General features: G+C 44.1%; 1 protein-coding gene across 6 annotated transcripts in view; it reads left to right on the top strand.

The window, feature by feature from the left end:
* Positions 1-24,469, top strand: part of MICAL2 (microtubule associated monooxygenase, calponin and LIM domain containing 2) — a 1,053,240-nt gene that overhangs the window by 306,197 nt on the left and 722,574 nt on the right. For all 6 annotated transcript variants that reach the window (XM_078680924.1, XM_078680923.1, XM_078680928.1 and 3 more), the window contains exons 5-7: positions 20,145-20,246; positions 21,947-22,102; positions 22,319-22,419. In XM_078680924.1, coding sequence (XP_078537050.1) covers positions 20,145-20,246; positions 21,947-22,102; positions 22,319-22,419 — 359 coding nt within the window. The remainder of the gene's footprint in view (positions 1-20,144; positions 20,247-21,946; positions 22,103-22,318; positions 22,420-24,469) is intronic.

The raw sequence follows: 24,469 nt of genomic DNA, 5'->3' as shown, positions 1-24,469 counted from the left end.
AGTATAAAGGTTTCTCTTCTGCCACTCCTGGTTGGACTCATCAGAGAAAATATGTTAACACTGATGTCTAATGCCCGTTTATGTCGGTTGCTCTTAGTCCACTCCTGGGTGGACTCATCAGAGCATTTACTATCGTTGTTGATCTATTGCCCCTTCAAAGGGTGATGACATTTGGCTCTGGACAGTTTTCCTTTTCTGCAATAAACCAAAAGACATGGGATTCAAATGAGCAAAAGAGTCCCCACTTATCACATGACAACAAACGCACAACTCTTCTAAGTCTCAACAGAAATTTTTTTTTATTTAAAAAAATACTTATTTCAGTACATACACACTTTTATTAACATGAATCTTCTTAATGAACAAATCACTCAATATTTCAAAGTTTTTAAATCAAATATATAAACAAAGCAGGCGAATACAATCAAAAAAGCCCCCAGACACTACCACTAAATTAAATCAAGTCCCATAAAGATAAACACAAGGCTCCTGCTGAAGACCCACAGACCAAAAGTCAAGAAGGCATAACAATTTTTTTTCCCTTGTATTGCCAACTGCAGTGAGCTGGTTAAAAGTCATTGACGTACGTTTCTGTGGCTAAACTCTACTTCATCAGGACCAAACACAATAACAAATGATGTAATATATTGACAAATCTCCAGTTGTTTGACTGAATTGCAAGTGGGTCAATAGTCATGGAGTTTTCCTTTGTTCCGTAGTCAATGTGGCTAAATTGTATTATATATACAGCTTCAAAGCTTACCGCGATATTTCTGTGTAACTACACATTTGATGCCAAATAGTAAGACTATTCTTTACGAAACACCAAAGTATTTCCCACATATGCTACATTGCATACAGTTATGTTATATCCACCTACATACTGTCATCTAAGGCACTTAAACATATTTGTCACTCATTTCTCTTCAATACATCCCTTGACGGGTGAACAGAACAGGATAAGAACACACCCTGGTTCTCCCAAACACATCTAAAAATTTCCCATGTAGGCCACATGAGCGGCACACAGTCTTCCATTCAATCACTCCAATAAAGCAGTCTGCAATCAGTCTGCATATGCACAATAAAGCATACAAAAAGTGATGAGTTGAATGCGTGAATCAGTCTGACCCACTGGTAATCACTCGGGTCGCATCCCAGTCCATCGTTATTCGGCACAACATACTACATCAAGTTTGACGAGCCTCGCACAAATTAGTCTTCACCCTGCTGCAATCAGACCAGTCCAACCTGAACAGGTGAGGCCTTTCCCGAACCAGAACACGAGCAGCCCAGGACTGATTTCGCCCCATTAGGGCTCAACAGCCAGGCACATCCTTGTTCATGTGGCACAGTGTGCACTGGTCCCACGTCTCGGCATAAACGTTTCACCAAGAGCGTCCCACTGAAGCATACATAAAAGTGATGGATGGAATGCCTGAGTCAATCTCAGCCACTGGTAACCACTTGGGTCACATCCCAGTCCAATGTTACTCTGCATGCCATATCTCCTCACCTTGGACCCAGCCAAATGCAAATCAGCCTTGACCTTGCACCAGTGGGATCAGTCCTGCCTGAACTGGCAGGTCAGGCCCTGCCTGAACTAGAACACAAGAACCCAGGGCTGGTTGTGCCCCATAAGGGCTCGCCAGCCGAGCATAGCTTGGTTCCAGCGGCACAGTGTGCATGGGACCTTCATCTGGGAATCCCTCTCCCACCCAGGGAGTCACACAGAAACATATAAAAGAGCATGCTATTGAAGCTAAAGTATGCAATGGACTGGGTTGCAGATCGGCATTGCCATAGGTTGATGAGAAGAAGCACCAGGAGAAAGATGATGCAATAAAGGAGTGAAATGGATGGAACTGAGGATGAGGGTAACTTCTGAAGGTAGAAGGATGGAGGACAGGGGTTGAAATACATAATCTTTCTCAGTCTCTCCTATGAATTGCGCTATAGTTTTCTGTCCTTCTACTTTGTGCAGACGACCATGGGGTGGATAAAAGACTGTGAACCCGAGATAGAAAGACCTAGAGAGAAAGAGTATCAGGGATTGAGAGTTGAAGAAACCTGGAAAGGGAAACCCAGACAGAGGCAGGCCTCAAGACACATTGTAAGTCCAGGAGAGAGTGAGTGAGTGAAAGAAATGGTGTAGTGATTTGAAGTAAAGAAAATGTTACCTAGAATTTCATTACAAAGGGTTGTTGATTCTTGACTGTGGCTTTCATATGTTGTAAAGTTGCTTATTCATATCGTGCTTTGAGTCACCATAATGTCACCTTTAAGAGCTGAAGGTCAGCAGAGAGGGAAGGAAAAATAGAAGAGCTCAGTAGGGAGGAAAGCATGTGACATGAAAGAGGGGACGATGAAGGAGCATGTGGGCCCGGTGGTCTTTCCAAAGACACTGATATCTCACCAGACAGGACAACAGTGCTTCATGGTAGCTGTCCATACACATCTTACCAAAAGGCAGGGAGGGGAGAAAAATAAGAAATAATGACACGAAAAGAGGACTGGAGGAAAAGAGGGAAGATGGTGAGAGGACTCGGGGGTAGACAAATGTTTAGAAGCCACTGTTGGAGATATACTAAGGCTTGTCATGGAGAGCCCTGGGTAAGTAGAATATGTTCCAGTGTCCAGCAGTCACACCTCCTATGAGCTGTAGAGCGTACCGAAGAACGGAGATGGAGAGAAGTAGACCTGGGCTTCTGGAAGGGTACCGACAATCAGGTTGGAGATATGAGGGCTTCAACCCTGATGCAAGGGGAGAGGGAGTTGAGTTAGCAGGTGGGCCGTGCTTGATATAGAACCTTCTAAGAGAAAGAATTTACAGATTGTTAGAGTGCTCTACCAGGGAACATAAAATGAATTTGCATTTAGGATTGCTGAGAGTATCTATTGTGCCTTCCTCGTTTCTTGCAGCAACATGGTAGGCTCCAGGAAGTCTGCAAATCATATATTACACAGATCTCTGCCATTTGTTAAAACCTTTTTCAGTTGTCTTTCTGGGTCAGAGCCAGCGTTCCTCTGAAAATCCAGTCTTATGCCTTTGTCATTCTTTCTGCAAGAACTGTTACACAACTACTGAGCATTCTACAAATAAGTTATGTTGCATGATTGCTTCACCTTGCACAAGTTACTCACTATATAAGAACAATGAAGATAGCACCCACGCAATATTTTGAATCCGTCTCTGATCATGGCTCCCCCATCACCATTCAAAATCTTAGCTCGCTTCCCTACCCTACCCTCAACAAAGTTGGGATCGGGTTGCGCCCCTAACTCCAAACAGTATAAACTTTTAAAAAACCGCAGTTACCAAAGGATTGCAAAGGACCAGAAGGCATTTCAAGCAGTAGATGCCCTCTCTGCACCCCAAGAGGTTCAGCGTTCACTCATGAACGTTATTTAGGGGTCAGAAGTTGCGACCCTTTGCTACCCATGGCACTACCTTTACACCCCCTGGCCTTAGAGGTGCAAAATCAATGCCAAGAACACAGGGGTATCTTGCATTGTCAGAGGCTGGCTCTAACATCACTTTCTGGTCATTTTTATTACATTAACAGTGAATAATAGTTTATTATTTACTTTTAGTGTAATAAAAAGTGGGGCAGCAAGATCTGGACCTTCACTGGCATCTTAGATAAGAAGAATACAATATTTTTTATGGACGTTGTGTGCGTGCATGTGGTTGAGAGTGAGATTGTTGAGTGAGCGTGTATATGTGTGAGCATGTATGTATATGGGATTGTGGATGTGCGTGTTTTAAAATTAGTAAGTATAGGATAGTAAGAGTGAGTGAGAGTGGACATAAGTGATTCAGGGTGAGAGTGAGTGCACAAGAGTAGGTAAAAATGAATGAGTGCAAGTCAGTGCTAATGATAGAAGAGTGTGAATAAGTTAATGTAAGTGAGCATGTGTTGTTATGCTTGCAGATCCGCTTTTGGACCTAGCATGCTTCTCAGCTTAAAGAAGCACCCTTGACTAAATGTTGGCACTGGAATACTGGAGGCAATACTTGTATATGGGATGCCCTCGGCAAAATGTTACTGCTGAGACTCTGTAAGTACATTTTGGCATGGAGCACCCATGAATAAATGCCAGTGCTGACCTCCTGGAGGAAATTCATGACATAGTTTGCACCTGTGGCAAATTGCTTGTGATGGCACATTCTAGGAAATTCTTGGCATACTGAAAGACATACTGTGGTAATGCCATGGGGCCATCCATGACAAAATGTGGTCCTCGACATATTAGATATAACCTTTGACCATAAGCAACCTCCATAGTGCGAGAGAAGCAGTATTAGGAAAATGTTGGCATTGGCATATTGTATGTAATGTTTGGGCAAAAGGGGCCACCATGGCAAAATGCTGGACCAAGCAATGGAGGTAATTTTTGACATAAGGGGGGCACCCTTAGGACAGTTTAAAAACCTAATTGGGTGAACTCATGGGGACTGTCAGATTTCAGTATCTTGGTACACCATGAAAGGACTTGTATATTTATGGACTTTTTTCTGTAGAACCTATGGCTTTTTTGCAAATTTATGTGAACATTTTGCATTAAAATGCACTAGCAATCCCTATTTTGATCAAACTTTTCCCAGGGAATATATTTCCACCGTCTGTTCTCCTCTAGAAGAATATATAATATGAATTATGCAATTATGTAACTTCAGCAATGTTAATTATTGTAATGTCTTCAGGATTACGGTTGAGTGACATCGCATCACTTCTTGGGACGATGCAGGGTCAAAAGTCCTGTGATTTCACTCCCTGTGACATCATTAAGGGCAAAGGGTATATGATGTCACTTCCGCTACCCCTAGCATTTTTGTGAATCTACGTCCATGCGTTCCCTCATTGCTGATCCTCTCTTGGCTCCCTTCTGTTTGTGTTTGGGAGCCCTATGAAAGCCAGGCATTTGAGCCCCGCGGGTAAGCATGTTAACAGTCCTTGCGTCACTGGCACTGATAAATATAGAACTATTTCCTGGCTCGGCAGATAGCTGCTCGCTATGTCTCGCTGAGCTTGCCAGCATGTGCTTAGATTGTAGTAACAAGTGTGGTATGTCCCTCTCGTATCTGGCCTAGATACGGCCTTTGGCAGCTTGGAAGAAGTGCTGAACTCTCAAATCATCAGATAATGACTGGAGGCAATATTGTGCTGAGGGCGGCTTAACTGTTACTGCTGATAAGGTGTATTGCACAGCCTCTAGTCAAGAGTGTCAAATATTTGTTTGCGTCAGAAGGTGTTTTTTTTATCATGCCTCAGGTTCTATGTCTGCCATGCTCCTTAGTAGCCCAGAGTAGCACATATAACATGACCCTACGCTGTACCCACAAATTCCAACATACATGGCTGCATTGCTCTTCAACCTCCCAACCATTTAATCTTTGTAGAATGTGCCGAGTCGGCGATACGGCGAGCACAAGGTAAGTGGTTTTATTTATTTATTTATTTACTTTCTCCTTTGTCGTCGCAAGTCGTACTCCACTATCGCCCGCCTCCGCCCGCCTCACCGCGTTACCTCTGCGAGCCGCCACTGTGTATTTCCAGAGTGCCTGACCACCTGTTGGTCACTCGCTCACAATGTTTCCGGATTCGGAGTGGCCTGATACTTGTACTGTGCACTCTCCGAATAAAGAAGTGGTATTAGGTTTTCACTCTTATCCAGTCGAGACATAAAACAATGCGGTTTACTCATAGCACATCTCATCACTGAATGATATTGTCAACTAGCAATGACTCATTTTAAAAGCTTTTTGTAAAAGGAAATACGGCCGCAATAGCGGGCTTTTCAACCAGTTACCACGCTGGGCAGGGCCCCTCAATGATCTTTCCCGATTTGAGCCCTTCCAGGGAAATGACTGCTGGATGTACGTTTCCTGCTTTTTAATACATATTTTACGTCAAACCAATTTTATATGGTCCCAAGACATGTAAAAATCCTGTAATTAGTCAGGGAACAGGATAAGGCGAGGCCTTCACAGTAACACCCTGCTGGTTTGACACAACTGTTCTGGTTTCCTGTGGGGCAGTGGTTTTCATTTTTAACTCTATAGATAGCAACGAAACCGAGCGCGATTAAGCAGGGAATGGAAACCTATTCAACGGAATAAAATGCCTCCGCCACACCTTCTTAAACTCCCCTCCTTTCCACCCAGTCTACACAAGTCCTCTTAAAGTGTAGCATTGAACCGAACTATTTTTCACTGCGCAAGCAGATTTCTCTACTCCCTTAAGCTGTTTGGCTTTCTTTGCGTCCCAACTGGGCCCTTGGGCGTTGGTCAAGTTTCACACATGTCACACTCACTGAATGTGCCTTGCCCCCGCCAGGTGGATGTTGTAGTTCAGGGGCTCATAGAAGAAGTTATAAAGCAATGTTGGATATGAAAGCACAGAGAGAGTCACAGTTCAGTGTGCCCTTCACACACCGCGGAGTCCCTCTACTGGACCGGCTTCAATAGTGGTAGCTACATCTCTTCTGGGACGCTGCTCTGCTTTTTGCCAGCCTCGCCATTTTAAGACCCTGGCTGCAGCAACAGAGGCTGATGTTAACTATTGGTGTGCTGTCCACTCTGGCTTTAATTGCACTACATCATTGGGTACTGGGTTACTGGTGCAGGATGTCTGTGTGATGATGCTGCAACATAGGCGTTTCTAGTGGTGGAGGGTGAAGCACGCCCTCCACCACTTTAAGATCACTAAGTTGAGCCGTAGCATTTGTTCATTTGAAGAGAGCAAGGAAGTGTTTTGCTGCTTGTGAACAGGAGCCCTGTAACAAACGGAGTGCATGGTACCAGTCTGTATCATTCCAGATACTTTTCGAGAACATGGGCCTGATGTAAAAAAAATTGTATTTCTCCACTGCAGGAGCAAATTTCTCTGAGTACAAACCTTTGCTGAAGAGAGCACACCAGCCAAAGGTGTAAGCAGAGGGTTCAAATCATTGCTCTGCATTTTCTTCAGGAGGATCCAGCCTGTCCTTAAAGGATGGGAGGAGATGCCTACATACAACTGTAACCCCATGAGGGGCCCATAGGAGGTGACTGGAATCTTCCATGCTGTTTGAAAGATGACTCATTTGGAGGTCACACTAATTATGCACCTCTGACCAGGTTATGGGCCTCAGAGCACCTCCAAAGGAGCCCTTTCAACCATCTGCCATCATCATTAATATGACGCATACGCATGGTCAAAGTAGTCCCTCAATTAACTGGTGCCATACCCACAAGCAAATTAACAACCACCGCCTTTACTTTGTACAACCATGAAATGTGTGCCAATGAAAGAGGAATTCGAAGAGGCAAAGTGAACAACCGTCTCAAACCCTACTGCAACACCAAAGTTATCTGGGCATACAGAAAGTTCGCAAAAGTGCCTGTTCCAACCAACAGCACTTCTGTAACAGTTCATTACCATGGATATGTTAGTGGGTGGCAGCTGCTATCTCTACCCTTAAAATGGAGGATTATACATAATGGGGAGGAGTGGTGACTGCCAAGTATAACTGTTGCGCCTCCACAGCACTAGGAGAAGGGGCGTTAACGTCAGTGGTACCTACTGTAAAGGCAAACCTGGGGCCAGCGTGGGGGCAGTGCTGAGGGCAGCTTGGGGTAGAAAAATAGGTAAAAAAATATTACTTACCTGCTGGCTGCTGCCTCGGTGGTCTTCTCCTCCTCTGCTTCTGTTGACTCCCAGCAGCCAATTCACAGGCTCCCAGACACACCAAGGCCAATCCAGACGCTGCTCTCATGCTAGTAATACCCATGCCAGAATGAAAGCAGGTCTGGGATGGGTCTGAGCAGCCTGGTTTGGTGCTCAGGAAGGGACTGAGACTCTGTGCATGTTCTCCACCCTGCTGAGCAACACAGCTTGGGTTGGAGAAAGGCTAAGTGCGAATGCCGGTTTGGCCGTCATAAGATGACCGGTCAAACTGGCATGTGCACTTATTGCTCACCACTCCTCCTCTCTGTTGCTGACTATCAGTATGGACCCTGTGGAAAAGTAAATTTTGCCATGTTCTGTGTCCCTACGTGTCATCCATCATATGTTATGTGTGCATGATTAAATATGCATATGCATTCCCCATGTCTGATTAATGACGCAATTACAGTTGTGTCCCCCTCTAGTATGCTAGTTTCCAGTCCTCGTGAATACTACGAATATCAGGCCTATGTAAAGCCACGTTGCCACGTTTCTCAGTGTGCACGTTATTCCATTATAAAGTCCCCGTTTCTAGGCCTCAAAAGGGCCCGGACACCAGATTCAGCTCCTGTCTCCTGAAGCCTCGCTGAGGAGGGATACAGCCCCCACCTGTATCCTCGACCTTTCACTTACTTCCTGCCTCTCAGTGCCCGGTGCAGCCTGGCTCTGCCTCTGAGTCTGCCAAGAGTATGTTATGAGTCCAGTTATCAGTTCAGTCCTCCTTCTCTGCATTCCTAAACTACTGAATCGCATCAATAGTTTCCGTCATTGTCTAGCCTTCATGTCTCCACGTTAGAGAAATACTGCATTTAATGGTCATTTCATATTCTTCATCACGCACTACATGTAGAATAATGCATGGTCCAGTCTCAGAATCAAGTTAGCCTTTCCCCTCTTGACTTCTAGTTCATATCAACATGTTCCCTAAACATCAGATACTAGATAGGGTTTAGGTACATGTCGCTCCGACTCTCCAGACTTCAGTCTCTGCTCCTAGCACAGAGTTCATAGCCCCCAGCTTCTCCTAGTAATACGTCATTGCTAGTTTGCGCGCACCATCAGGTTAGAGGTCCCGGCTCCTTAGGTAGCCCCCTCCATGGTTTCCGCCCCATTCATGACATATCCTGTTACGTCTGCACCACATGTCTATGTATACGCCCAGTTACACCTACTTTCGCCCTTATCTTTCGCGACTGCTACGCGTCACACCTTCTGCTCCACCCACTGCTACGCCCACTGCAATGTAATGCTATGTGTTTGCGTTATGTATATATGCTCATGTATTGTTATTGAAAGTCAGCGCGCTCATCCCAGATCCAGCCCCAGCAGCTGCTGGGCCCTGTCATCCTATTCCTATGCAGGTTGTCCTGTTCCTGTCCTTATGCTGTATTAAACCTGCAAAACTCCTACTACCTCGAATCTTGACTCTTATTTATTGAGCTATCTGTTATGATATATGTCTAGTCAAAAATAGGGTATTATTTATTTATTTACCACATAATGGCGCCCGAACAGGGACTTGCCCTTTCCCCACGCGTCGGTGAAGCCACGCCGACCCCCTGACACTCTGCAGTCGTGACGGAACTCTTCTGCGCAGTGGCAGATATTTCTGCTCAAGTATCCCTCAGGCCCACGGAGGAGACGGAGGAGGCGGTCCAGCATCCAGACGAGACGGTGGAGGAACGCGGCGAATCCCGACCAGAGCCCAAGCCAAGAGTCCAAGGTCCGAGGTATCCGGAGGTCCACCCGTAACTGAAGTCCGAAGTTCGTCGTCCGTCGTCGTAGCAGTCCAGTCCAGTCTGAGGCTTTCCGTTCTTGCTGCCCGGTGAGTACCGTTACTGGGGTGGTATCTAGACAGGGTCAATTTAATTGACTCTGGTCTGTGGGTTGGTGGTACACAGTCCCACAAACGAAGTGTCCACTTCGGTGGATGCGGGTCCTGACGTGTCTCTTTATGAGACCAGTAAGTTTCGTACTGTTTCAGCAGTGCATCTAGTTTCTGTTCTAGTCAGTTTCTGTTCTCGAGAAAATTTATGTGTTCTGTTCTCAGTATTTCCAGGTAGTATTCTGTTCGAACTGATTATTTTAAATGTTTTTCATGTATTTTAATGTCGTGGTATGAATGGGGAATAAGTATCGTGTTCATTGTGTATTGTATTGTGTCTAGATTACAGTTCAGTCATGCCCATATTTTCCAAGTTACGTCAGTTAAAAACTAGAAAGGGTCTGCTGGAAGCAGCAGTTCCCGTCCCGCCCAGGGACAGTCCAGGTCACTTTATGTATCAGAAACATGGCATAAGTGCCATATTGTATCTAGATTTATGGGTAGAGTATACCAAACAGTTAGAAGAAAAGTATAGATGGCCCGTATCGGGTACATGGGATGCCGAATGCATCATACGAGTAGAAGAAGCATTATGGAAAAAGAAAGCCAGACAGTCACAGAAAGATGCCATCGAGTTATGGCGTAAAGAAGCTCATAAAAGAACTGAAAAAGAAATCAGAAAGTCAGAATTAAGTAGAGAATCATTAGAGCGAGCCCAAGAAAAAGAATTAATCGAGATAGGTGAACAAGTCAAAACTGAACAGAGAGACAGACAGAGGAATGCCCTTATTAAGGGTATGTATCCTCTTCTTGCCGAGGGCTTGCCAAAAGCGACCCCGGAGGCATCCAGTAATTTCCCGCCACCACTAGTTCCGACCAAGCTACGTCACAAACCGACCGCAGCTGATATTTTTATTTCGTCCTATCTGGACGACACAGTCCCTGAATATGCAGATCCTGTTCGCGCTCCGCCAGTCCCTGTAAATCAGGCACATCCTGCTCCTCCAGACACCGGGGCACCCCATGCAGTACCTGCTACGGTACCCCCGGTCCAGCCAGCATTTCAATTTCCCCCTCCGCCACGAAGAATATCAGTCGACGATTCTAGTCTAGGGGCCGCAGGAGGAGGTCCTCCTCAAACCCCGCCGCCACGCAAGCGTTTATCAGCACTCGAATTACATGCTCAAGCATCACAGCGTACTCCCAAGAGTAATAAGTCTGTTGCAGAAATCAGGCAAGCCCTTGGCGAATGTGCCTATGACCCAGTCCCCGGCGAGAATAATATGGTTTTATATTCAGTACGCGTAAGGAGGGTGACCGAGTATCTAGTCACCCTACCCAATATGAAAGAAGATCTAGACAGAATATATCGTTTCATCCGTACAGGGGATGATCCAGAAAGTATTAGTGATGCCATGTCTCAAAGGAAAGCTGAGATCCAGCGTATGATATTAAAGTTTTTAATTAACTGTCTAATAAGAGAACAAGATTACCCGTCTAAAGATCAGGCCGAAATGAAAATCCTGACAAAGTGGAGTGATAATATAGCCGAGGGTAAGCACAATACCATTAATGCCATGGAGAGTATGTACAAGAAAATCCGTAGAGAAATAATAAAGATACACGAACAACGTAAAGCAGCACAAGTAAGCGAGAAAGAAAGTAACTCTGATACTGAAGAGGTAGAGGACGAGAATCCCGCCAGAATAGCGTATGTAGGAAAATCTAGATTTCCAGATCGCCATTTACGCCTAGAACACAAGTCAATTTTCCATCATTCAGCACCAGAACAAGGTTCCCTAGAACAAGTGTTCCAAGCTACCGATCACATTCTAAAATCACGAATCGGTTACAGTGAGTTAAGTACCATGCATGAACAGGAACTAGCCCGATCAGCAGTCCGATGGATTACTGATTCTACCACTTTTCCAGACGAAATAGTGGCACAAATGTTTCTGAAATTGCCCCCAGCCGAGCAGCGACTGGTGGGTATGTATATGATCCAGCACCTCATTACATTGTATAAGGGTCAGCATTCCGATCCAGGTCCGTTACACGATATCCTGAACGAGTTACTCCAGTATAGATGGAGAGGTCTAGGTACCGACTTAATTAGTGTCATTCTAGAGCAGCGCCACAAATATAGAACGTTTCTGAATCCGCATTTTGTTCATGTTTCACCCCCAGAAAGTAAACCATTTTACATGGAAAGACAGAACCCGTTACGAGAAGTGCATCCAGTTAAGACAGAGGACGGTGAAATGCAACGAGTGTTTGTATACACTCCAATAACAAAGATGGAACTCCTCGAGATGAAGAAATTAATTCCCTGTCATGACAAAGATCCAGCAGGGTTCCATAGAGAATTAAAAGACATGCTCCGTATGGGAGAATACACTTACCCAGATATCATTAAAATGTTAAAGGTCCTGTTGCCCGCAGGGGTGTATGAAAAGCTAAAGGAAAAAGAATGGGAGGTGGGAGAGAAAAAGATAGATTGGGCAGTTCTAGAAGCTGAAGATAAGTCACGTGTACCAGGTACTGGTCTTGGGGATAAATGTAAAGAATTACCAGAATTATTAATACAAGTTTTACCCAGATTATTGACAACTAGAAAAGAAGACTGGGATGCAATCTCAGCCTGTAAACAGAAACAAGAGGAAGATATTAGTGATTTTTATTCTAGGTTTGAAAAATGCTTTAGCATCAATAGTGGCCTCAAGACAAGTAGTGAGTCATACCCTCACCTTTTTGTTACTAAATTAGTCGAGAATTCAAGCCCACAAATTAAAAATCGAGTTTTGAAAGTCGAAAGTACCTGGCAAGCTAATACTCCGTCCCAAATGCTCCAGATGCTCCAGTACCACCAGAATAGAATCAGGGAAGAGCAAGAACACGAGAGAAAACGTATGAAAGACACGAAAATGAAAGTACTAGTTGCACAATCTGTTCCTCAAGACAGTCAGAAGAGGGGTCCGAATCAAGTCAGTCATCCTGCAGCTCCCGTTAAAGGGAATTGCAATTATTGTAAACAGCCAGGTCATTTTATAAATGAGTGTGCAGTTCTGAAACACAACATAGCTACTGGTAAGACTAAAGAAAGACCACGTCCGCCTAGACAAGAGCAAGTTTCACAGACTCCTCAGCCACAGAATGCACAACAGACAGTTACAGTACCGCAGCCTATCGCTGCAACACAGCACGTTACATCGCAGATGTACCAGTATGCACAGTCTGAGTATCCAGAGTACCAGCAGTATTCATGAAACAGCCTAAAGAGGGAGGTAGGCTTGCCTCTCATCGAGATACCTGTAGATCAAGAAGGTCCCTATGTTCACAGTCAAGTATTAGGGAAAGACAGAAAGTTTTTGATTGATACAGGGGCAAGTAGGACCACAATTAGTCATACCGAAGTTCCAGGGGCTCCGCTCTCAGGCTCAAGAAATGTTTCCCTTGGATTTTCAGGAAAACCTATCGTAAATGAGATTTCAAAGCCAGTTACTCTAGAAGTAGGTCCATTGTCCCGCACTACTGATCTGTTACTTACTAAATCATGTCCAGAAAATCTATTAGGCATTAAAACACTGAAAGAGCTAGGTGCAGTTATATGTTGTTCCCCAGAGGGAATACGTCTGTTCCTACGTGACTTTAAGGGTCACTATGTATTACGAGATTTTGATCCAAGACTGTCTAATGTTCCGCAGCACTTATGGGCGCAAGGTCCAACTGATGTAGGTTATATGCAAATCACACCCTATCGTGTGACTCTCAAACCAGGTGTAGTGTTACCACGAATCAGACAGTACAGATTGCCACCCGAGGCTGTAGCAGCCTTATCCAAAATTATTGACGAGCTCATGGCTCAAGGAGTGGTTGTAGAAACTGACTCCAACGTATGTAATTCTCCGATCATTCCAGTCATGAAACGTACTGATCCAAATGCACCCCCAGTATATCGATTAGTGATTGACCTACGAGAACTTAATAAATGTATTATTCCGCAGTACCCAGTTGTCCCAGACATCTCTTCCCTATTGACAGCCATTGATTCCGAAGCCATGTTCTTTACAGTAATCGACCTCAAGAATGCATTTTTTAGTGTTCCTATTCATCCAGACAGCCAGTTTCTTTTCGGATTTTGTTTAAATGGAAGGAGCTATATGTTCACACACGCTCCTCAAGGTTTCACAGAAAGTCCTAGTATTTACAGTCAAGCACTCAAGAGACAACTAGACAACATTCACATGCCAACTGACACTGCCCTGCTCCAGTATGTCGATGATCTACTGATCACAGCCCGTTCTGAACGTGATTGCGAGCGAGCGTCACTAACGGTTCTGTATTTCCTGGCCGAGATGGGGCACAAGGTGTCCCCTTCGAAGCTTCAATTCTGTGTCCAGCAAGTGGTATACTTAGGACACTTACTGTCCAAGAGGGGTAGGCAGTTGACACCAGACCGTATCCAGTTAATAGCGAGTCTTCCTCAGCCCAAGACCCAGAAGGAGGTACGTGCCTTTATCGGCCTTACTTCTTATTGTAGACAATGGATTCCTCAGTATGCATTTCTAGCCAAGCCACTGATACAGTTAACGACACAGGAGGCAGCCGCATCGACTGTTCTCCCTTGGACATCTGAACATACACTTAGTTTCAACGAGTTAAAGAAAGCTTTATGCCAAGCTCCAGTTCTAGCCACACCGAACTACAGTAAGCCTTTTACACTTTTCGTCACAGAACGCGAAGGTACAGCATTATCTGTTCTCACACAAGATCAAGCAGGACAAAACAAGCCCTGTGCTTATTTTTCGAGCACATTAGATCCAGTCGCCCAGGCGCTGCCTGCGTGCCTCAAGTCAGTTGCAGCCACAGCACTAGCTATCAGACAAAGTGATTCCATAGTTTTAGGACATACCTTGACAGTACAAGTCCCACACTCCGTGGAAGTTCTTTTAAACCGAACACAAACTCAACACTTGACAATTGCACGTTTAACAGGTTATGAATTGACACTGTTCCAGCCACACATAGAAATCAGACGCTGCAACGTTTTAAATCCTGCTACATTGTTACCATCAGCTAATTCAAATTCTGCCACACATGATTGTGTGGAAGTAGTTAACATTACGACAAAACCAAGGCAAGATCTGACAGATACTCCGTTACCAGATCCCGACCTGACACTTTATGTGGATGGTTCATGTATGAGAACTAGTACAGGAGAACTAGTAGCCGCGTATGCAGTGACTACTGACACCGAAGTTATTGAGACACACCGTATTGACACTCTGTCCGCTCAAGCAGCAGAGCTAGTTGCTCTGACACAAGCCTGCATACACGCCAAGAACCTGAAAGTTAATGTTTACACAGATTCACGTTACGCATTTGGAGTTGTACACGACTTCGGAGTGCTCTGGCAGGAGAGAGGTTTCATGACCTCTCATGGAACCAAGATTCAGCATGGTCTCCTTATTCAAGCTCTGTTAGATGCCATACACTTACCGACATCTATCGCTATCATGAAGTGCAAAGCACATACGAAGGTCACTGACATTATTTCCCAGGGTAACGATCTAGCAGATCGCACAGCCAAGCTTACAGCACAGACTCCAGACATTCCAGTTAACATGACACATACTCCAGATCCGACTACATGCATGACAGTTAAGGACCCTACTCAAAATGTCATAGATATCCAGTTACATGCTACTCCCGATGAAATTAAGAAATGGTCCGAACAAGGAGGGGTCCAGACAGATCAAGGATGGTTAACGAAGGGTAGAGCCACATGGTTTCTCCCCGACTCTATGGTTCAAGTCATTATTAATACCGCACATAGTCCAGCACATTTAGGAGAAAAAGCTATGCTAGACAGTATCCAGAACATTTGGTTCAACAAGCATTTACGAGCTGCAGCCAAGCAGAAAGTCCGTACCTGTATGATATGTTGTCAGTTTAATCCAGGTAAAAGTGTCCCGGTGGAACAAGGTGGTTTCCAGCCCCCTGACCACCCTTTTGAAGTCCTCCAGATGGATTATATTCAGATGGAGCGATGTCGAGGTTTCAAGTATGTCCTTGTAGTTGTATGCGCTTTGTCCAGGTGGACAGAAGCATATCCAGTCCCAGATTACACAGCCGCGACCACTGCCAAGCAGTTGGTTTGTGAGTTCTTCCCCCGTTATGGACTCCCTAGAGTCGTATATTCTGACAACGGCCAGCCATTCTCATCCGAACTCATGAAGCATGTTTCCCTTTTGCTAGGGTACCAGTGGAAGTTCCATTGTGTACGCCATCCTGAAGCAGCCGGTCTCGTTGAGAGACATAACCAGACTCTGAAAATCCGTATTGCAAAAGTGTGTAAAGAAAAAGGTGTGGACTGGCTAGTAGCTCTGCCAGTCGCTTTATTTTATATGCGCATGGTCGCACATTCCAGATCAGGTCTGTCCCCGTATGAGGTCGTTTTCGGCCGCCCCCCTAACATGTGGGGTACTCCTAGACCCCGAAGTATTACCGATGTTTCAAGTAATATGCTGACAGATTACCTAGCTTCCTTGATGTCTGCCCTCAACTCATGTCGTTCACAGGTTGCTGCCGCATTTCCAGACAATACCGAGGTGGCACCGCATGAAATCGTTCCAGGATCCATGGTGATGGTGAGGAACTTTGACAGATCAAGTCCGCTGGAGCCTCGATGGAAAGAGCCCCGACAGGTCCTCCTCACTACCCGTACAGCCGTGAAGTTGGAAGGACGCAAAGGCTGGGTACACCTTTCCCATATTAAACTTTTTAATGGACTGAAACCCGCCTTAAAGAACATATCCCAGGATTCAAAGGATTGCCAAGGCATTGTTCTCAAGGACTGTCCCGCAAATGACATTGCTACAACCCCTCCCCTGTTAGAGAAAACTCCACAGCAGGAGTATAAACAGAAACTACGGTCTAGTAAATTAAGTCAGCCAGTTTGATTGTCTAAGTCCTCCCCTAGGTGAAACGGTTAGACTGTTTCTGACATGTATAAAATAGACCCCCATAGTGAGAGAGTTAGTCAAAACTCAATCCGATGTATCGTTTTTCTATGTTTCATATTATTTCTCAGCATTATGATTTCCTGCACCAGTTATGCATTTTTCCTGTATCTCCCAGTTCTTCGTGTAAATAAGTCTGCTAATGCTACAGCAGAGCACACGTTTAGTGATCTGCCCCCTCATGAACTGTCCTACCGCCTCGCTATGCGAAATAACTCATTTATCCGTATGTTACATTACTCACACCAGACCAGCAATGCCACTAATTGTTGGGTGTGTGGTCGACTCCCCCCTTTCCAGACCCCGAAGGGAGTTCTGCCACTTTTTCCTTATCCATTCTCACATAATGGTTCGTGTGGAGCATGGTCCACGTTAACGTCATCCTCAACAGATATGTCTTTTCTTAACAGTACATGTTTCCCAGACAAGCAAGGTCTCCCTCACCGAACAGGTTTAGATCTAGAAAATGAAGTGTATAATTTAGGTAATTATTCGTCGAATTTTATGGTCCTGAATGTTCAGTCTGATACTACTCCAGACTTACCTGCTATTTCAGTACTACCAGTCAAAGGCGAATTATGTGTCCGAAATAATGGTTCCGTACATGTAGGACATAGTGATTGTACTACTATTGTCAAGTATAGTGACAGTGGGAAATCTATTTTCAAAGCTTCACGTCATTCATATTTTATTTGTGGTCAAACCGCATATGTTCGTCTGCCCCTCGATTGGGAGGGAACCTGTTACATTGCCTTCCTACTGCCACCAGTTTTCCTAGCCCCACCTGATTATCATAGAAATACACATCTAGTACACGTTAGACATAGAAGGGAGTCCCCAATTGTCGATTATACTAAAACTGCTCTAGAACAGTATACAGATTTCAATAAAGGTTTCTTCTTCTTTATAGGACCTGTCCAGATTAGTAAGTTAATCCGTAGGTTAACCAGAACCCTCGAAGCTGTAGTAAATGAGACTGCCTCTGCTCTAGGTAACTTAACTGAAGAGCAATCTGCTATGAGATTTGTCGTTTTACAGAATCGTCTCGTCCTTGACGTCATACTGGCCGATAGGGGCGGGGCCTGTAGAGTCATCGGATCTAGTTGCTGCATTTTCATTCCAAATAACGCGCCGTCTGTTTATTCGGCTATAACCAGACTCCATAAAATTGCCCATCTGATACACCAAGATCCAGGCACCTGGACATGGTCCGGTTGGTTCAGGAATATATTTTCCGCATGGGGATGGAAAATATTGTCCTTTCTAGGTATTGCAGTAGCGATCATATTCAGCTGCTGCCTCTGTATACAATGTGGCCCTGCGATTTGCGGCATTTGTGCTACCTCTTGTATTCCTAGTCCCAAGCCCCGTTCTAAATCCCGTTCCAGGATTCAAGATGAGCAAATGATACTGTATGAAATGATAGATGGTATCATGAATATTGATGTTTCCTGATGGAAACGTAGTGACAAGGAGGGAATGTGGAAAAGTAAATTTTGCCATGTTCTGTGTCCCTACGTGTCATCCATCATATGTTATGTGTGCATGATTAAATATGCATATGCATTCCCCATGTCTGATTAATGACGCAATTACAGTTGTGTCCCCCTCTAGTATGCTAGTTTCCAGTCCTCGTGAATACTACGAATATCAGGCCTATGTAAAGCCACGTTGCCACGTTTCTCAGTGTGCACGTTATTCCATTATAAAGTCCCCGTTTCTAGGCCTCAAAAGGGCCCGGACACCAGATTCAGCTCCTGTCTCCTGAAGCCTCGCTGAGGAGGGATACAGCCCCCACCTGTATCCTCGACCTTTCACTTACTTCCTGCCTCTCAGTGCCCGGTGCAGCCTGGCTCTGCCTCTGAGTCTGCCAAGAGTATGTTATGAGTCCAGTTATCAGTTCAGTCCTCCTTCTCTGCATTCCTAAACTACTGAATCGCATCAATAGTTTCCGTCATTGTCTAGCCTTCATGTCTCCACGTTAGAGAAATACTGCATTTAATGGTCATTTCATATTCTTCATCACGCACTACATGTAGAATAATGCATGGTCCAGTCTCAGAATCAAGTTAGCCTTTCCCCTCTTGACTTCTAGTTCATATCAACATGTTCCCTAAACATCAGATACTAGATAGGGTTTAGGTACATGTCGCTCCGACTCTCCAGACTTCAGTCTCTGCTCCTAGCACAGAGTTCATAGCCCCCAGCTTCTCCTAGTAATACGTCATTGCTAGTTTGCGCGCACCATCAGGTTAGAGGTCCCGGCTCCTTAGGTAGCCCCCTCCATGGTTTCCGCCCCATTCATGACATATCCTGTTACGTCTGCACCACATGTCTATGTATACGCCCAGTTACACCTACTTTCGCCCTTATCTTTCGCGACTGCTACGCGTCACACCTTCTGCTCCACCCACTGCTACGCCCACTGCAATGTAATGCTATGTGTTTGCGTTATGTATATATGCTCATGTATTGTTATTGAAAGTCAGCGCGCTCATCCCAGATCCAGCCCCAGCAGCTGCTGGGCCCTGTCATCCTATTCCTATGCAGGTTGTCCTGTTCCTGTCCTTATGCTGTATTAAACCTGCAAAACTCCTACTACCTCGAATCTTGACTCTTATTTATTGAGCTATCTGTTATGATATATGTCTAGTCAAAAATAGGGTATTATTTATTTATTTACCACAACCCACCTCCAAGACTCGGCTCAGTGACAGCGAAGAAAAATAAAATGATAATAAAATAGTTTCATTGTCATTTTATTTTTGGAGAGCAGTGGGGTGACGCTCCTCCACCTCAATGGTGGAGCCGCCACTGATTAACTCGCATTAATTTTATGATCAGGGAGATCACCACGCCCTCTTTGTAAATAGTAATTCAAGTGTGGCTGTGTGATGTTCACGCTTTTAGAGTAATATCTTGTCTGTTTAGTGTTGTTTATTCTCAAATCCTCAAAATAATTGTGTAAATATTAACAACCATTAAGTATTTTCTAAAGCCACACAAGTGTTGGAGCTTACTTATGCATAAGGTAGTGGTTACGTAGTGTGGTATTAGAGCAGGAGTCCTCTTTCATTCTTTTGGTGGACAACAGAAGACCGAGGGCCTGGCAGTACCATCACAGTTAGGTCTCACTCCCCGTTGCTATCCTTGCGGAAGAGTGCTTTTGGCCTTCCAACTCACTACCTTTGGCTCAGCACACATGTGCCTTATGTCAGTGCTGTCTGATGTATCTCTATTCTGCAGGAGGATCGTTATGGCAATTATGGGCCCACATGGGATATGCCCACAACCAGTATTGGATGAGCTACAGAGAGGTTTGAAGCAATGTTGGAGCCCTGAGAAGCCTAGAAAAGTTGCAGTTTGAGATATGGCCGAAGAAGAAGGAATATGAGTTAGAGCACCTGCTTTATTCGGTAAAATATAATGTCAGTGGACACTGCAGTAGTGTGCTGGTCAGCCATCTTTTTATGCGGCAGATACAGTTTTGATAGTATGACATTCTGCTATTGACTTAGCCGTAAATATATGTGGTATTCTTTGTTTTGCTATGATTGCTAAATACATGTTTGTTTATTTCTATAGAAATAGGGTGGCGTGCTGAGTTCTTACCAGTGGATCACCCTCTGTCAGAATATGAATTTGATGTTATAGTTGGTGCAGATGGTCGACGAAACACGTTGGAAGGTAAGATAAAAGCGGATCTCTGCCATAGATATTTTAGGTGCAGGCTCTAGATGAGCAGTGTTTTTAATTGCTGTTGCATCTTCTGAATAGCTTTAGTGATGTATACTATGAGCTGAAGGTGGTCTTCACGGAACGTGCCCATGCATGTTACCACTCCATCAGTCTTTCTGGTCCCAGTCATTGAAGCATCGTACTAAGGACTCCGATGAAGATCTAGCCGCAGAATAATGGAGCTTATTGACCGGCAATGGGGTCATTCCCACTTCATTGATCTCGCTAGTCATTGTACTTGTGATACTGACTCAAGGCTCAGAATATGGAAGACCTGAACACAGAAGAATGAAGAATAACAATAATTAATCAGGCCATTGTGGCTACTATTTTATTGTACAGCCCGGCTCTTCTTTTGAGCTAGTTGAACTCCATGACTCACAAACGCTCCACAGAGAGTGCCAAAACCTTCTGAAATTCCGTAGGGTTATGTTGGAAATGCAAAGTCTAGGATGGCCAATAGGAATGTCACATGCATATGTAAATATTAAATATTTTATTACTTGCTGTAAGCCTCTTCTGTAGAACAATTTAAACTGAGCAGAAAGTTGACCAGTTGCATCCTCTTTTTTCACATCAAAATTAAACTGAAAAAATGCAACAATTTGTGAGTCCACATACTAAATGAGACACGAATTAAATATTATGTGCAAGTTAATAAATTACTGTTTGGTCCTGGAGATCTTTGTCTTCTGCTGAGCTCATCAAATAAGAAATATTTTTTCCCCTTCAGATAGTATTGTACTAAATATATGCCAAATGGTAGTCATTCTTTTCTTTCTTAAGATGGCTAGGTGGCTTTATACACTAATAAATCTACTACAGGGCCTGTTTTTTAAAGTCTGGCCCATTAACTCTTTAAACTCGGAAGAGATGAGATCAGTCACCAGCTCACAACTGTGCTCCATACCTCTATAACCACAGCCACCTTTCCTGAGGCATGGAAACACGTGGAGGTTAGACCACTCCTCAAGAAACCATTGGCAGACTCCAGCGAGATCCAGAACTACCATCCATACTTCCGTCTCCCGCCGAAGTCCTGGAGAAGGCCAACAACCTCCAACTCACCGAATACCTGGAGGGAAACAACCTGCTAGACCCGTCTCAATCAAGTTTCAGAGCCAACCAAAGCACTGAGACAGCCATGATCGCCACAACAGATGACTTTCGCACACAAATTAGCAGTACATACTAAAACTTTTGAAAAGTACTACATAGTTATTTCCTTCACAGTATTAATGGTAATATGATATCTAATCTCATGTCTAGGATTATTTATGACGTATGTAATTGTATTTGTGATCTTTTACATCATAGGTGAGGTCATGAACATTGCGTTTGGTGTTTGAGTTATGTCTCGTATTTCTGTTGTGCTAGCTATGGATTGCAGTCCTACCCATAATTGCCAATGTTAGTATTTTTTTCTGTTTTAATTCTCAACCATAATTCCACTGAGTGACTATATGTACATATTGGACTTCTACAATGGGTAAACATCGGGCAGTGGTTGCAATTATTTCACAGTTCGTCAAATAAAGACACAGGTTAAAGAGATTATGATAGAAATATTCGTTTTGCTGGTTATTTAATTGTTTCCAGTTCATTGTCATGAAGTTTCCTTCCCTTACCTAAATATTTTTTTTTCTAAGGATTCAGACGAAAAGAGTTTCGAGGGAAACTGGCGATTGCAATAACAGCAAACTTCATCAACAGAAATACAACGGCGGAAGCTAAAGTGGAGGAAATCAGTGGTGTGGCTTTCATCTTCAACCAAAAATTCTTCCAAGACCTCAAGGAAGAGACGGGTTTGTCCCAATCTATTACTATATATCATCCCAGTCCCAGCACATCTGAATGAACCCTAAAATAGAATGCTGAGGTTTATAGTATCTTAACATGATAATATGGTTGTATTTCTATGTGGAATGTATTACCTTGAACTAAATGTATAGTTAAAGGCATGTACCAGTGTTTACATTTAATGGAACTCTTATTCCATCTTTGTATTTGTTTTTTTTTAGGGATTGACTTGGAGAATATCGTTTACTACAAAGATAGCACGCACTACTTTGTAATGACAGCAAAAAAGCAGAGCCTTTTGGACAAAGGAGTCATTATCTTTGTAAGTAGTGCTTCTGACTTCTGTGTAATGAAATTAATAAGCTAGCCCCGTAGTACATTAATGTGAATTGTCTGGAAAGTGTGCAGAAATGGAAAAACTCCTTCGCCTGCCAACTATTTTTTTTAATTTTCAATCCAGCATTATTGCACTTGGGTACCTTAGAACTTCAATTAACTTAGAATATATACACTGAAGATACCAGCTTATGTTCTACCATTCTGAGACTTCATTAACAAACTGCCCGAGTTTCTGCCTCAAAAGAGGCCAAATGTGCAAAGCTTGTCAGTGTAGCTGTGTATACGCATCCTCATTGAGGGTCGGTATGGAGGCTCCCATGAGGTGGAACCTCCAGGCCACCTCTACAGCCTGGAGGCCACTCACAGGCAGTCACATGAAGGTAAGTTCTGTGGCTCAAACACCTGTCCTGACACTTGCAGTAAGAGGCCTACACAGGCATCGCACATTCCTTGGGTAAAAGCCACACCTGGTGAACATGTGCACCTGTGCTCTAGGGACCTATGCTTTCTACGCCAATAAAGAAAGAAAAAAAGTGATGGGGAGAAAGCTTGAATGAATGTCCTCCACTGGTAACTTCACTGGGCCACGCACCAATCCATTGTTCTTTTCGACAACAAACCGATTCAGGCAGGAATCAACCATATGCAAATTAGTCTTGGGCGTGCTGCAGTAGGAACAGTCCAAAACACAGCCAGCCATGCCAGAGCCCCTCTGAATGGGAAACAAGTAAAACCAGACTGGTTCCGGCCTCTTATGGCCTTTATGATGGGGTTCAGCTTGAGTCCTATGGCACAGTGAACATGAGATGCACATCTGGTATCAGTCGCGGCCGGAGCAGGTAAGAGCGGTGGGGCAGGAGATAAGGGGGTAAAGTCGATTGATGACAACATTGGAAAATAAAATGTGAAAAAAGAAAACCACTTAACTTTTGCGCGCTGCATCGCGGAGGCAATGCAGCGATCGCAAGGTAAGTGTTTTTCTTTTCTTGTAATTTTATTTTCCCGCGTCGTCAGTCCACTTCACCCCCCCCCATCCCATGCCCCGCATACGGCCCTTACCTGCACCGGCAACAACTGTCTGCTATACTTCACTCTTAGCTCATCACACCGAGGTACATGGAAAAGTGATGGATGGAATTCCTAAATTCATCTCAGCTTCTGGTAGCTACTGTGAGTCACTTTGCAATTGTTTGTTCCTTTACCCACCCTCCTAAGTGTTGGAGTTGAGTAGGGTAATATTGCCCTGGTCCATAGCACATACAAACAATGTATCTTTACCCTTATTATGCACATATATTTGCTTTTTGCATTCTTCTTTGTTTGCTCTACCTATGTAGTTTGGGATACTAAGCTTGCTATTTATTTGGACAAACCGAACAAAATATGTGTTTAAAATATACACACTATACATTTGTTATTATATTTCCCTGAAGAATCCACTGACATTTATTGCATGCACATACATCTCGCTAATTGAACAATATATAGAGGACAACGTTTTTAAAATACTGCATCCACAGTACAATTGAATAGGAACACCAGCGAGTAGAACCAGCTCTCTTTTTCTTCTGTCTTAGACAGAACGTTGAGCAGAGAAAAGGAGCTCTTTGAATGGCTCTGTCTATTAAGCAGTGAGGTTAAGAGTGATCTTATTCAGGATGGAGACATACATTTTGACCTTAGTAGGCTAAATGACGATTTGCCAACCTGTACCCACATGTTGGCATGGACGGCCCTGTCTACTTGAAAGGGAGGTCTGGTTGCCTGGCCCTCATCATAGCCATGCCGGAGCGACATTAGGTGGATGTCAGGCCAGACACAATTCCCTATCTGAGAAGGCCACATATGGCACTTTGTTGTTATTTCACAATTATTTTCCGCAATGGTTCCAAACTCACATCCATGTGGAAGTTCTACGTGCGGGTTGATAATAGCACCAACATTTCCTGTGCCTTCTGACAAGTAGGAAGCGCACTCCGTGAACCACGTCGGTCTCACCAAGAGAAGGACTTTGATGAAAAGGCTTCACTGGG

Source organism: Lissotriton helveticus, chromosome 3_1, assembly GCF_964261635.1.
Source record: "Lissotriton helveticus chromosome 3_1, aLisHel1.1, whole genome shotgun sequence".
Classification (NCBI taxonomy): Eukaryota; Metazoa; Chordata; class Amphibia; order Caudata; family Salamandridae; genus Lissotriton; species Lissotriton helveticus.
The sequence above is the reverse complement of the archived record's forward strand: the minus strand, read 5'-3'. Positions and strand labels throughout refer to the sequence as shown.